The sequence below is a fragment of the Martes martes genome (genome assembly GCF_963455335.1).
Source record: "Martes martes genome assembly, chromosome: 17".
Classification (NCBI taxonomy): Eukaryota; Metazoa; Chordata; class Mammalia; order Carnivora; family Mustelidae; genus Martes; species Martes martes.
Window position 1 is genome coordinate 50,512,930 of NC_137905.1, and position 15,424 is coordinate 50,528,353.

The 15,424-nt window shown below is 54.1% G+C and overlaps 1 protein-coding gene across 1 annotated transcript; it reads left to right on the forward strand.

Moving 5' to 3' along the window:
- The first annotated feature begins 4,740 nt into the window (after nucleotides 1–4,740).
- SELENOW (selenoprotein W) lies at nucleotides 4,741–9,147 on the forward strand. The gene is made up of 6 exons (XM_080829306.1): nucleotides 4,741–5,102; nucleotides 6,525–6,549; nucleotides 6,656–6,709; nucleotides 6,887–6,961; nucleotides 7,077–7,175; nucleotides 8,744–9,147. Exons 1-5 carry the CDS (start codon nucleotides 5,056–5,058, stop codon nucleotides 7,155–7,157), a joined length of 282 nt encoding a protein of 93 aa, XP_080685432.1. The 5' UTR covers nucleotides 4,741–5,055; the 3' UTR covers nucleotides 7,158–7,175; nucleotides 8,744–9,147.
- The last annotated feature ends 6,277 nt before the right edge of the window (nucleotides 9,148–15,424 follow it).

Genomic DNA, 15,424 nt, shown 5'->3' on the forward strand with positions numbered 1-15,424 from the left:
AAGCTGGTTCCGCAGCCTGACGCTGGGCTCACCCGGCCTCAGGTGAGTGCCTTTAGTGTGTCCATCTGTGAAATGGGACCATCACCGTTCCTGCCTCTTCCAGGGCAGGATGCTCTCATGAAGGATGTAGCCGCTTCCTCGCTCTGTTTATAAAACTTGCTGCCCCAGCCCTGCCCGCCCCCCTTCCTGGCTTGATTTTCTTTCCCAGCGCTCACGATACCCCTCACGTAGTACATATTTGTTTCTGTCCCCCAGGCGGGTGGAGTTGTGTGTTGCTGGGGGTGGGGAGGCCATGCCAGCCGGCCTCAGTGACCCTGCGATGTGTGTCAGATCCTGGGGCCTCATTCTGCAGGCGGTGCCTTGTCTGCGGTCATACGTCCCCAGTGAGCTGGATCTGGGGCTGAGCTGCTGAGTCACTGGCTGGAGCGCGTTGTGTTGCGCTCTTGTGTGTCTGGAATGTGGCTGTGTGTCCCCTGTGTGTGTGTGGAGGTGGCTGCCCTTGGGTCTGGCACATTTGGTGGCCCGGGCTCGGCTGTGGTCTACAGAGGTCCTGGTGTGCCTTTGGTGTCATTGTGTGGCCGACTAGAGAGGTGTAGGCTGTTGTGTTATTGTGTTTCTGGCTGGGTTGCCGTTTGGTTGGCTGTGCAGTTGTGTACCAGGGTGGGGGGGTGATTCCTTGTGTTACCATTGGTCTATGTGCATGTGTGTGTGAGAGAGAGAGGGAAAGTCCCAGCCCCCCAAAACCACCACTAATTCTTCCAGCCTCCCCAACTTCTGGACAAGAGACCCCTTTGTTCTCAGGGCAAAAGAGGGGGGCTGGTGTTCCTTTTCTCTGAAGCTCCTGGCAAGGTCTCAGCCCCGAGCCTGGCCAACAAAACACTCTCAGAGCTTCTGTGCTGTGCCTGGCCACTGGCTGGGTGCGCTGGGAAAGCTGGCGGGGTGGGGTGGGGGGGTCACCAGACCTGTGAGAACCAGAGCGGCAGCGGCAGCAGAGAAGGGGGAGAGTCAAGGGGACCCTGACCCTGACCCAGGCTCAGGAGACCTTGCTGGAGGACAGTTGTTACAAAACGGGTTTTGGGAAAATCATGATGCATGCAGATCTAAAACTGAACGTGAGTTCGAGGCTGGGCTCCCCCTGTTCAGAGGACGCTCGAAGAACAGACACATTTACAGATCAGGAAGGTTAAGTCAATATTGGAGGCAGAACACTTGGGGAGGTGCTATGGCCTGAATATTTGTGTCCCCCCTCCCCCCACTAATGTTTGTCGTTTGTAAGCCACACGGAGAATTACTGTGTATTGCTTCCACGTATCCGCAATGGACAGGATTATTTTTTTTTTTAATTTTAATTTTTTATTTATTTGACAGACAGAGATCACAAGTAGGCAGAGAGGCGGGCAGAGAGAGAGAGAGAGAGAGAGAGAGGAGGAAGCAGGCTCCCTGCTGAGCAGAGAGCCCGACTTGGGGCTCGGTCCCAGGACCCTGGGATCATGACCTGAGCCGAAAACAGAGGCTTTAACCCACTGAGCCACCCAAATGCCCCAGTGGACAGGCTTATAAAACAGCCCACAGCTTGGAAGGATTTGTTCTGGGCTGAATGGTGTCCTGCCCCAGATTCATGTATGCTGAGGTCCTAGCCCCCAGGACCTCAGGATGTGATCTTATTTGGAAATAAGTTCTTTGTGGATGTAAGTAGGTACGATGAGGTCCTACTGGACCGGGGGGGGGGGGGTGGGGGGGGGTGGGGTTGTATCTCTAATCCGACATGATTTATGTCCTTATAAAATGGGGAAATTTGGAGACACACACACACACACACACAATGCTATGTAAAGATGAAGGCAGAGAGCCAAGTGACGCTTTTACAAGGAACACCAAGATGGCCAGCAAAACACCACAAGCAAGGAAAAAAGCATTAAGTTTCTCTCCCAGCCCTCAGAGGGAATCAACTGTATGGACACCTTGATCTCCAACTTCTTTCTTTCTTTTTTTTTAGATTTTCATTTTATTTATTTTGATTTTTAATTTTTAAAATGTTTAAAGTTTTTAAAAGATTTTATTTATTTATTTGTCAGCGAGAGAGGGAGAGAGCGCAAGCAGGGGAAGCAGCAGGCTGAGGGAGAAGCAGGCGCTCTGCTGAGCGAGGAGCCTGTTGCGGGGTTCGATCTCAGGACCCTGGGACACGACCTGAGTCTAAAGCAGTTGCTCAGTGACTGAACCACCCAGGCGCCTGGAGATTTTATTTTATTTCATTATTATTATTTTTTGGGGCGGGAGATTTTATTTTTAAGTAACCTGTACACCCAGCATTGGGCTCAAACTCACAACCCCGAGATCAAGAGTCCCACGCTCCACAAACTGAGTTAGACAGACGCCCCTGGATCTCCCAGCTTCCGACCTCTAGAACCGGGAACCAACTCTCAGTGGCTTAAGCCACGTGCGTTGTGATGACAGACAAACAAATACAGATGTACTATGGAGAAGGCACAGTTTTCCACGGAAGCACAACGTTTTCCTTTTGATATTGTAACAGAACCAACCTGAGTTCTCTCCTCGGTGAGTCAGAAACGATACTAGGACAAGGACAAGTCTATTTGCAGCAAATAAGAGACGATCACGGAGAAGGGCTTCCAAAAGGGACTCCCAGGCAAGGCTGGGTGGGTTCCTTTTATGTAGGGTTAGGATGAGCAGTTCATCCTACTAGAGGCGGGCACAAGGTCGCGCATGCGCTTTAAGGCAACATTGCCGGAACACGCATTGGCTGTTCTGTAAATGAGGCTTGTGCTCCTCCTTGCGCGTAGATTTCAGTATTATAATGACATAAAGGTACTTGCCATTTTAGGGATCATTCCATCCTCCGACCGTCTGCTCAGGTGTGAGTCTGGGGAGCTTAACCCCACCCCAGGTGGTCTGGGGGGTCTGGAGGTCTTTTTAGGGCAGTTGCTATGGCTGGTGGAGGGGCTTTGCTTTCCATCTGCCTGAGTTAAGAGACAAGCTGAAAAGAGGAGCTTAGGAAAAAATGTGGAACAAAGGTCCATGATGAGTACCAGCAGGTGGGCAGTCAAGGTCAGGTCCTGGGTTCTAGTTGTCGACAGTACATTGGAGCTGATACCTGTCGATGAGCACGACTCTGGCAGCAGGAGAGGGTAGAAACAGCCCGTGCCAAGGCCGAGAGGCAGGAAAGCAGGTGAGGTCTGAGATGGTGTAAGGACCTATTTAGCCAGAGCGGCCCCACCTTGGTTGAACGGCCATTTTGTTGTTTATGCAGTAAAACTTAATCTGACCCTGCCCCCCACCCCCCAACTTACTTAAAAGCAAGTCCAGGAAACCAGTCCCAGGTAACAAAGCCCAAATACACCAAATACAAGGGTGGGTCAGGTCAGGTGGAGATAACAGCCAGAATGCAGGGATGAGTGGGGTCAGGTGGAGACATCCAATCAGTAAAGCGTGCATACCGTCTCCCTAGCTACCAAGGAGTGTGGGCCCCGCCTTTTGGGCGCCAATTCTGACTAAGGTGATAGGCTAGTTCAAATAGCTACTATGGGGCGAATTGTAATTCAATTGGTCACTTATGTGTGACCTAGCATGACTGTGCATCTTTCTCTGTGTGTTACAGTTTCATTGGCCACCTGTGTGTGGTCAGGCCCAACCACATGGCTTTTGCCCTTAAAAGCTAGTTTGTGAAACAGGGAGAGGTCGCCCTCTTTGTAAGGGGCGGCCCCCACCGGTCTGTTTGACGGTCGGTTTGATTCTTGATGCTTGGTGCAAAATAAAGCTTTTCTTGACCTTCCGCTTTGTATCAGTTTCGCTCCTTTGACCATGGACCCATTATTGGGGGACCCAACATTGGGGACCCAACAATGGGATTGCGGTGATTTGGTGTGGCTAGGGCACTGGGAGATGGGGCAAGGAGGGAAGGATGGGACCAGACAGGGGGCAGACGGTGCCAAGATTTGGGTTTTTGTTCTGACGGCTCTGGAAGAGCTCTGTTTAGGGGCCATTGATTGCACCCGCCCTGTTGGGTGCTTTGTATCCCAGGCTCATTATTATCCTTCCAAGACCAGGGGGATCAGAAGTCACACAACAGAGGGGGGGTGGAACTTGAACCTCGTCTGCCATCCTCCCTGAGCCAGGGTTATAGCAAGCGAGGACCAAAGACCAAGAGGCAGAGACAGAAGTGGGGGCAGGAAGATCGCAGCCGAGTTGGTCTTTACTGAGCCTTCTGCACGTGCCAGACACTCGCACATCAACCCCCTTATCTCCTCCAGCCCGCAGGCTAAATCACTCCCAGTAGGCAAGGGATTTTGTCTATATTTTCGTCGCGGACTGCAGGTGGGTCCGCACTACATATTTGGCAAATGAATGAGTCGTCCCTGAAGGCGATTACGCCCATCTTCCGGACAGAGAAACTGAGGCTCGGAGAGGTGCCCACGCTCTAATTAATCCCTTAACTAGCTGCCCGCTTCCAGCACTTTCCTGAACTCCCCGCCTCGCCGCTCAGGCGGGCCCGGGTCCAGCGGCCCGGCCGGAATCAGGCAGCGGCGGCCCTTCTGCGCTCGCAGGAAATCTGGGCCTCCCGGGCGGGTCCCTGCGCACCCCCAGTGCTTTCGGGCTCGGCCCTCCCACCCTCTCCCAGGGAGAAAAGGGGCCCGAGAGCCGCCCCCTCCCGGCCCACACTGGAAAACCACCACCCGCCTTTCCAATTCAGTTTTCTTGGCGGATCCGCTGGTCCCCAACCCCGCCCCGCGGGGCCGTACCATCCCGGCCCGGAGGGGGGACCGGGAGGGGTCGCGCAGAGGCATCCCCGGCGGCTTCTGTCGGACGCGGCCTGACCCCAGTGGGGGAAGGGAAGGGACTGCGTGGGGGCTCAGGGTGGCGGGCCACAGGGTCCCTGCACTCCCGCCGTGGGGTCCCGCCGGCCCCCGCCGGCCCCGCTCCCCCCCCCCGCGTTGGTTCGCGCCGTGGAAAGCGAAGTAACAACCTTTGTGCGGCGGTCCCCGAGCCGCGGAGTGCGTCCGTCGCAGCCGCAGGTGGGTCGCCGTCCGCGTCCCGCCCATGCTGCGGTCCCCAGCCATGGCCCTCGCCATCCGAGTCGTTTATTGGTAAGCACGACGGCCGGGGGCCCCCTCCGCGACCCCCGCCCGGACCCCTCCTCGGCCCGACGGTGCTGGGCCCTGGGGACTGGGGGCTGGACCCACGGGGCTCCCTGCCCGAGAAAAGGGGTTCCTTGCGGGTGGGGTGGGCGTGAGGGGACTGGCGCGAAGGAAGGGCGTTGGTCCACCTCCCGGGTGCGTGGCATTCAGGACAGCTCAGGTGTCCGAAGGTGGAACCGAGACACGTGTGAGGCCATTTAAGACACCCGACTCTGGGGGGCTCCGTTTGCGGAGCCGGGGGGTGGCGGTCACTTTTGTAACGGGAGCGGAACCTCTCTGAACGTTTAGGCTTCCCCTCCCCCAGTACCATGAACAGTCATGGGGTGGGGACGGCGAGAGTCGGGAAGGTTCGAGAAGGTTCCAGCGTGGGTTTGAAAGGAATGAAGACTGTGGGTGCCCATCGTTAGTGATCCTCCTCCCTTTCGGGCCTGGGTTTCCCCATCTGCGGAGGGAGAGAGAGTGATCTCGGTAGGGACCGCGGAGGGAGTGCATGTTTCGATCCAGCTTCCCCGCTAGCGTGGAAACGTCCCGAGTGGACAGGGGATTTTCTCGTTGGCTGCTCCATACACCTCCCCACCCCCCGCCCGAATTGCATAGGCAGGCCTGCCTGTGGGCGCCTTTCTCCTCCCAGAAAGTGCTTGCTGGAGAATATTAGCTCCGTCTTCGCTGTAGGGGAGGGTGGGGGGTGGGTCACGTCCCAGCGTGAGTCAAATGCCCTGGGGCAGCGGCTGGTTTTGAAAGGCTCAGATCTGCTGGCGCGTTAGAAATGTCCCCTCACCCTCCGCAAAACGGAGAGAGGAGTGATATTTTGAGGCCCCCGGGAGGCCTGTGCCAGACTCCACTCCTGAAATAGCCTGCTGTGGGGGTTGGGGAGGCGTTTGGATTCTGGCCTCAGGGCTGGGAGGACCTGGGGATCCAGGAGTAAAGGTTTTCAGGACACCTTCTCCGCGGGCTGTGGGTGGGGATGCTGTTTCTCTGGTTCTCATCCTAACCCCGTTTTCTGTTTCTCTTCCTCCCGCCTGCGTCTCATGCTTGTGGTCTCTCCTTGTCACCCCCTTGCTCTGCGCCCCCTCTCTGTCTTTTGGCTCCTCTGTTCGGTGTCGGTTTTCTGTGTGTGTGGGTGTCCGCCTCCTGTTCCCTGTCCCCGTGCCACTTCCAACATTCTCTGTGCGTCTGTCCTCTCCTCTGTCTGTCCCCTCTTTGGCTTTGTTGTCTGTCTGGGCCCCCTTCCATTTCCCTTTGTGTCTCCCCCCGCCACCCACCTGCCTCTTCCCCCCACTTCCTTCTTCCTGGATCCCCACCATCTCCCTCTCTCCTCTGGAACTCTCTTGGACTCCCTCTCTTGGACTCCCTTGGACTCCCTCCCACCAGTGGCGCTTGAGGCTACAAGTCCAAGGTAAGCAGACTGGCCAGCCCCAGGGTGTCCCTTGGAGATAAGGGAGGAGGGCGAGCCAGCGTGGCCCCTCTTGACCCCTGTTGTGACCCCCGCACCTCCTTCCCAGTATCTTCAGCTCAAGAAGAAGTTAGAAGATGAGTTCCCGGGATGCCTGGACATCGTGAGTCTTGGTGGTGGGGACGAGAATCAGAGATGGGTCTCCTTGTGTGTCCCTCAGCCCAGAGGGGGCGGGATCCCAGGATCTCAGGTGGTTCGGGCTGGCCCCACCCTTCACCCCATAGGTGCAGGTGTCCCCGGGTGGGCCGCTCCACCCCTCCAACATCATCTCTCTCCCCAGTGTGGCGAGGGGACTCCCCAGGCCACCGGCTTCTTTGAAGTGATGGTAGCCGGGAAGTTGGTTCACTCCAAGAAGGTATGGCTGTCTGTCTGTCTGTCTGTCCGTCCGTCCATCCATCCATCCTTCTCGTCTTACTCTCAGGCTGGCTGGGCACTGGGATCTCACCTCTTCCTTCTTCTTCACTCCCCAGAGAGGTGATGGCTACGTGGACACGGAGAGCAAGTTTCTGAAGCTGGTGGCCGCCGTCAAGGCCGCCTTGGCTCAGGGCTAATGTGCCCTGAAGGCAGAGGTGAGGGGGTCCCGGCTCGTACACAATGTGGTCCGCGTATACCCCGAACCTAAGACTCATTTCCAACCCGATACCATCCAGAATGGGTAGCGTTGTCCGTATTATTCTCTAGATCACGGAATTGCTTTTCAGAACTTCCTGAGTCTGGTTTCCCATTTCCAAGCCAGTGTGTTCCAGATGAGCCCCCCACGCCCCGCCCCGCTTAACTGGGCACCCCATGCTAGCCCGCTCCAGAACCAGGTTCTGGCTCCCGACGCCCCAGAGCCTGGAAGCACTCTCCCTTCTCTATCTTTGAGCATCAATCCCTACTCCCCGCCTTCTGTCAGTATATAGTGGACCCAATTTCCTGTCCCCAGGAGACTTGGATCCAGAAAACTGGTTTTCAAATGCTTGAAACTCAAGTTCCGTTCCTCGCAGAGCGAGGTCACCTTTGCTGTGAACTTGAACATGAAGATTGAATTCATGCGATACAGAGCAGCATCTTGCCTCCCGTGCAGCTCTGAAACGGAGGGCTCCCCTAAGCAGAGAAAGTCAAGAATTATGTAATTCCAAAGCGGCTTGAGCTGACTCAGTTTCGTGCTGGCGGCTGTGAGGGTGGGGGTGGGGCTTTCAGTTCTTCAAGCTGGAAATGAGAACTGGCAGGTGGCTCCCGGCGTCACCCCGCCGTTGTCTGGGGTTCCGGAGAGGGCCGACAGTGGATGCTTTCCTCCCACATGAGCAAACATGGGACTTAACATTAGGGAAAGGAGAGAGGGAGCAGTGGGTCTTGTTCACGTGTTTTGTGGGTGCAGTTTCCGGGGTCCCTGAGACCACCCTCGGGTTCAGGGATTCGCTAGAAGGACACTTGGGACTCACCAAGTTATAAGGGTGGTATGGATGATCATAGCAGCAGGGTAGCCTTGAAAGTGAGTGAAGAGGAGAGGTATGGGGCGGGACCAGGACACCTCATTGTCCCTGTGGTTGGGAGTATCACCACAGGGAAGCTCACCCTCCCTGGTTGACCTTGGCCTCTGGCCCCACCAGAAGCTGGAGCTGCTATCTTGTGGTCCAAGGCCCCCCACTGTAAATCATGTCCTTAGCGTAGCTGGGCACCACAGCCCAGGGCCCCAGGTGAACCGGGATGTCACCCAGGCAGGACATTCGATTCCCGGTGCTTTGAGATCCCCCCTCTCAGGAGCTTGCGGCCAGGTGGATCCTCCTTGTGGGTCGGGGGCCATGAAGAGGTCTTTCTGGGGCTTGCAGCTGGCGCGGGCATCCCAAAACCCCATTTTAGTGGGCAGCTTGTCTGGAGAGCTGTGTCCCCATGGGGCACAGGTGACACGTGTACTCTCACCTCTGCTAGTGGCTGCCCAGAAGCACATCCCTACCCCCAGATTTATTAAGGTCAAAATCTTGGTCCACCTTGCCCGTTGGATTACAGCTTCTCTCTCACGGGCATCCCGTTGTCCTTGTGCCTCAGTTTCTCCCTGGGACTGCATTTTGCCTCTCACTTGTTTCTCTTTATCTTGGGGTCCCCACTGGTCTTGGTCCCTGTCAACTCACCCCTCCCCCACCTCTTCTCTGCACAGTCCAGTGACCTTGGCCCAGCCCCTGGTGGCAGACGCTTTATGATGGGAAGGACTGAAATGTCTCGTGGACGCCTGGTCTTTCCCTGATGTCCCTGCGGCCGCTGAGTGGGGGCCGAGACTGATGCCCCTGGTCCTTGCCTGTGTGTGTGTGTGTGTGTGTGTGTGCGCGCGCGCGTGTACCTCCCCCGGGAGTGTAACTTCGAACCCTGTCTTGCTCCTTCCTCTCCCTACCCATTCCCCGCATCCCCCAGCCCCCTGGCTACTCTGGCGTTTGGGGTGGTCCTGCTCCTGGCTTCCTTCTTGGGGTGGGGAGGGGTGGCGAGAGAGAGATCCGGGTGAGTGAGTTGCAGATTTCGGCAGACTTGTTAACGGTTCACTATTCATTAAACGTGGGGTGAGTTTAATGGAACGTGTCTGCGAGTTTCCATTTTGCTCTTGGAACCTGGGCGTCAGCGTGTGAGCTTGAGGCAGGGGGTGGGGGGCACTGATTTCAGCCCATGATGAAGGGGCTCCCATGAGAGCCAGGGCTCCCCCCCCCCCATCTGGGTGTGTTGGTGACTCCGGCAGCGATGGGACAGAAAGCAGGGGAGTCCTGGGACAGCAGAGCCCAGAGAGCTCTGTTCTGTTGGCTCTTAGAGCAAGTCACAGGGCTGAGCCCACTGGCCAGGGGACTGGGATCCTAAGTGGGCTCTCGCCCTTGATGGTGGAATTAGGAATTGGTTGAGTTGGATTAGCCCCTGGTAGAGAGAGGTGAGCGGATGTCGGCGGCGGACGAAGCTTGCTGAGGACCCCATGGGCAGCCGTCATGCTGTCTGTGTGCTGGGTTGGGTGTTAGGGCCACTTGGGGAGGTTGGAGACTCGGGTGCCCCTCGGACCACGGCATTGGGACCGTCGGGGTCGGGGTGGGGGGGGAGGGGGAGGGATCAGGAGTCTCAGAAGCCCACTTGGGAACTCCTCCTGGGACTGGACCATTTATAAGACCCACAGGGAGGCTGGCTCTCCAGTCTTGCTTCAAACAGACCACCCACTTGATATGTTGGAACCCCTTTCATGGAGGCCCATTTCTACCATAAATGTTTGTACGTGTCCTGGAAAAGTGAAATCACCAAAACACGCGAACAAAATTTCATTTGTGTACAATGCACCAGAATCTTTACAAAAGCCCCCAAACAAGGATGTTGCTCGACCCCTCGTTGTGGGCTGACAGCGGGAGCTCTGGCAATCCTGTGAGCCCAACTCTGGATCGTGATGAAACAGACGGGGTCACGCCGAATTACGCTCAATTCCTCTCTCAGGTCATCTGAGCCGGGCCATGGGGTGGCACGGGCGAGGTGAGGACACCCACCCCACTAGATGCCACAAAGAAGCATCTAGATGCAAAGGTCCCAGTCTCTGAGGCTGTTGAGTTGGAGACACCCACAAAACCATGTTAGGGACTGGTCAGGGGGTGGAGACAAGAGGAAAAGAGCCGGAGAAACAGAAGAGATCACAGCCCAACGAATGTTACTCTTTCCCTTTAAAAATAGCTTAATTTGAAAAATAAAAAATAAAAAAATAAAAAAATAGCTTAATTTGTTAACTTGTTCCCCCTTCTTTTTAAAAAAGATTTTATTAGAGCGCGCGCGCGTGCACAAGCGGGGGGGGGGGGAGGGGCAGACTCCCTGCTGAGCAAGGAGTCCAATGTGGGACTCGATGCCAGGACCCCGAGATCACAACCTGGGCTGAGGGCAGAGGCTTAACCCACTGAGCCACCCAGGCACCCCCAGCTCACCCCTTTAAAGTGTCCTAATTTGACGGCTTTACTATATTCACAGATACAAGCAATCAGCACCCACCATCTGAGAATATGGACACCCCGGAGGGAAGCCCCTCCCCTCCCCGCTCCGAGCATCCAGTAATTTGCTTTCTGTTTCTCAAGGCGTTGCCTTTTGTGTCTTGCTGCTTTCGCTTTAGTGTAACGTTGTCGAGGCTCATGCCCTTAGTAGCATGGATCAGCATTTCTTTCTTTTCGCGGCTGAATAATATTCCACGGTAGGGACCCGCCCCCTTTTGTTTGTCGGCTCCTCCGCCGCTGGGCACTTAGGTGATTTCTAGACTTTGGCCCCTGTGAATGAATCCTGCCCCCCCCCCCCCCAACTCACAGCGGTGTGTCTGAACTCCTGCTGTCGGTTCCTTTGTGCGGACGCCTAGAAGTGAGATTGTGGGTGAATGGCAACGGTATTTTACAACCTCCGTGGCGGCGGGTCACACACAGACCCTTAGATTCCCTCGGGACTGGGGAGCTCTTAATGCCTTTGGAAGGATGGAGAGCACTTGCCTCAACTCAGATACAGTTCTCAGCGGGTGAACTCTCAGACCTGAGCCTCTCGTTCCAGAGACGCCGTGGTTCTTGCCCGAAGTCAATGCTGATGGCTCTTGAGGCTGCGCCTGTGTTGCGCGGGTCTGTATGCCGCGGTATCCGGGAGAAGTCACAAGACAACCGCCAACAATAGCGATGAGAAAGAGAGCTCCCCGCCCCCAAGCAGGTCTTCATTTCTAACGATCCTGATGCTTTTCTTAGGAAAACAATTCTTGGTGGTTGAGGTCTCAGCCAGGTCAAGACAGATCACAGAAAGTGGGCAGCTAAGACTTGTTGGAGCCTGACCTTGACCCCGTCTGCCTGCTCGGCTCCTATTGGGGGCTGCCTGGTGACACCACCCGCAGCTCTCACTTCTCCATTTGGCTTAGTGTTGTGCTGCCAACCGGCAATTGGTCTTTTAAGCAAGACATCCGATGGGTCAGGCTAGGTTGGGTTATGCTTCAGCGGAAACATATCAAACCCAGACCTCAGCAGATGAACACAACCGAGGCAAAGTCCTCTCCAGGGCAGCTGTCCTCTGTGCGTGCAGAATTTTCTGTGAGGATGGATCTTTCTGTGCAACACTTCGCCGCAGGCCGCAGGGTGCTCTCGAGCACGTGAGATGTGGCGAGTGTCACTGAGGAGCTGAATGTGTTATTTTATTTACTTAAATTTACTCAGGGGCGCCTGGGTGGCGCAGTCCGTTGAGCATCCCCCTCTTGGTTTCGGCTGGGGTGGTGGTCTTGGGGTAGTGGGGTCGAGCCCCTCATCTGGCTCTGTGCTGAGCGTGGAACCCGCTTAAGGTCTCTCTCTCCTTCTTCCTCTGCCCCTCTCCCTTGTGCATGCTCTCGCTCTAATAAGTAAATCTTTTTAAAAAATAAAAAATAAATTTACAATCAAATATGCATGGAATCTGCCAGTGGTTGCCTTATAAAAAAAAAAAAGATTTTATTTATTTATTTGAGAGCGAGAGACAGCGCGCACAGAGGGAGAGGGAGAAGCTGACTCCCCACCGGGCAGAGACCCCTGAGGTAGGGCTCGATCCCAAGACCCTGAGATCATGACCTGAGCTGAAGGCAGATGCTTAATGGACTGAGCCACCCAGGTTGGTTTCCTTGTAGAGCAGTTGCAGATCTAAACTTTTGGAGACCCCTGTCGCTGCCTCTAGTCCCACAGCATCCTCAGCGCACCTGCCTGGGAAAAAGTGAAGAGGCCCCATGCACCGGCTCTTAAAGGCGTCAGCCAGGAAGTGACGCACATCCTCTCTCCTCGCAGCCCATTGGCCAGAACAGGCGCACGGCCCCGCCCACCTGCCCAGCCGGGCTGAGGACTGCAGTCTTCTTGTATTCAGGAAGGGGAGGTGAGCCTGAATAATCGGTGAGCGCTAGAAATATCTACCCCGGTCCTTTTATTTTAAGTTTACCTTGTGCCTGGGAGAGAAAGTGCCATGGTCCTATTTTTGCTTAACTGGGACGATTCACACCTTCAAGAAAATAAAAGGAGGCAGCTGGGAAGGTCCCGCCTATCCTGAACGGGGAGACACGGTGACTTCTTGTCCAACACCGTCCCCGTGTGGCCATCTTGAGAACTGCACCCCCATCCTTCCGGGTAACCAGAGCATCATCTCCATGGAATCCCTTCTGGTCTTTCGGATTTAGTCTAGTGGAGGGAGTCACCATTTTTGGCGTAGTGACTCTACCCTTTTCAAATAAATACGGAAGAGGGAAAAAATCTCTTCTCTTCTCTCTCTGGCCCCTTCCATTTAGTCTACGACCAAGCCCAGCTTCAGTACTTGCTGGCTGTGGGACCTCAGACGAGTGTCTTCACCTCTCAGGGTGATGATTTAGTGGAAGGAGGAAGCAAGGGAAATGGGGGTGAGGGATCCAAGCAACCCCAGGGGGAGGCGGGGCGTCACCAGGGTCAAATGCAAAATGGGAGATTCTGCCCTCCATGCTTCTGTAGGATCTTCCCGCTGACTCAGAGAACTGCTTGTCTTGCCTCCCTGCCCTTCCTGACTTTTCTCCATCTGGGGCAAAGACAGAACTCTCCTCTCCCCTCAGCCCTACCTCCACGTGGCTCCACGTTGCAGTGCCTCATGCCAGGCAGTTCCTCCCACCTTTAAAAAAAATATATATATATATATATACACACACACACACACACATTTATTTTATTAATTTATTAATTTATTAATATTATTATTTATATTTATTATATTATTATATATTTATTTATTTTAACTTCAAGGACATTTACTGGGGCACCTGGCTGGCTCAGCCCATAGAGCCTGCGACTCTTGATCTCAGGGTGGTGAGTTCAAACCCCATGTTGGGGGTGGAGCCTACTTAAAAGAAATTCAAGGCCATGTATTTTTTTTTTTAAAGATTTTATTTATTTGACAGACAGAGATCACAAGTAGGCAGAGAGGCAGGCAGAGAGAGGGGGGGAAGCAGGCTTCCTGCTGAGCGCGGGGCTCGATCCCAGGACCCTGAGATCATGACCTGAGCCGAAGGCAGAGGCTTTAACCCACTGAGCCACCCAGGCACCCCAAGGCCATGTATTGTTAAGAAGTCTTGAGGTTTCAGAATTGTTCTCTCTATTCTCTTTTCTTTATCTTGTTGGGTTTTTATGTGCTTGCTGTTTTGCCTTATGATGGCAAGATGGCCATTGCGGCTCCGGGCATCACATCTGTGTCCAAAACAGGAAGGAAGAGGGAGACATCCTGCCAGTACACTTTCTTTTTGTACCTGTCCCCGCCTCAATTTTTTGAATCAAGGTAAAGTACACATAACCTAAAATTTACCATTTTGACCATCTTAAGGTACGCGGTCGATTGGGTAACATTTAATATATTTCCAATCATGAGCAAATATCACTAATTTCCAGTTCCAGAACATTTCTTCACTCCAAAAAGAAACTGAACCCGGTAAGCACCCACCCCTCAATCCTCCCTCCCTCCATTCATTGGCACCCACCAATCTGCTTTATAGATGTGCCTATTCTGGGGGCCCCTGGGTGGCTCATTCAGTTGAGCATCTGCGTTCATACAAGTTAAATGCATATTCCTAATTGAAACAAGCCAATCTGGGGCACCTGGGTGGCTCAGTGGGTTAAAGCCTCTGCCTTCAGCTCAGGTCATGATCCCAGAGTCCTGGGATCGAGTCCCACATCGGGCTCCCTGCTCAGCAGGGAGCCTGCTTCCCCTCCTCTCTCTCTGCCTGCCTCTCTGCCTACTTGTGATCTCTCCCTGTCAAATAAATAAATAAAGCCTTTAAAAAAAAAAGAAAGAAACAAGCCAATCTGAAAAGGCTACATGCTGTATATGATTCCAACTCTAAACCTTCTGGGAGAGGCAGAACCATGGACACAGTAAAGTGATCAGAGTTTTCCAGGAATTTAAGGGGGAGGGATAAACCAGTGGAGACCAGAGGACTTCAAGGGCAGTGGCGGCATTGCAGTGGGGAATATGTGTAGGGTGTTGTAGGGTACTGTAATGGTGGATACTTGTCATTATTTGTCAAAATCCACAGAATGCACGACACCAAGAATGAACGCTAATGTAAGTATGCACTCTGGGTGACAATGTGTCAATAGAATTTCACCGAGTGCCACAGAAGTACCACTATCGTGGCTGTTGATTTGGGGGAGACTGTGCGTACATGAAGGCAGGTGGTATACAGGAACTCCCTGAATTTTCTGCTCTCCTTTGCTGTGAACCTACAACTGCTCTGAAAAAATAAGGTCTTTTTAAAAGATTTTATTTATTTGTCAGAGAGAGCGAACGCAAACAGCAGGCAGAGGGAGAAGCAGGCTCCCCACTGAGCCGAGAGCCCGACTCAGGGCTCGATCCCAGGACCCCAGGATCATGACCTGAGCCAAAGGCTGAGCCACCCAGTCACCCCCAAGATAACCTAATTCTAACATGCCTTCTTTAGCTATTTGTTTACACTGAATTTGCAGTTTCCACAAGAAAGGCGGGAGGAATACATGATTCTTCCTAATGTTTGGAATAGTACACCGGAGACTCAACAACTTTCTCCAGTTTTTTTTTCTTTCTTTCTTTTTTGAGGGCCCCTGTGAACCCATCTGTGTCTACGTTTCTGGTGTGTTTCAACTTGTGCCAGATGGACTTCTTTTGAAGCTCAGACTGAACTTCTTGGAGGTGGCCCCTGGACCTTTGGACATAGAACCCCAGCAATCTCTGCCGGGGGCGGGGGGTGTCAAGGTGTTGCAGGCTTGTTTTAGTTTTTCCCGCCTCAGACCTGGGGTCAGCCTTGTCCCTGAAAAAACTTGGGTCACCCTCGGAGGGAGATGCTATTTGAAGGCAATAGCCCGTCCCCCTA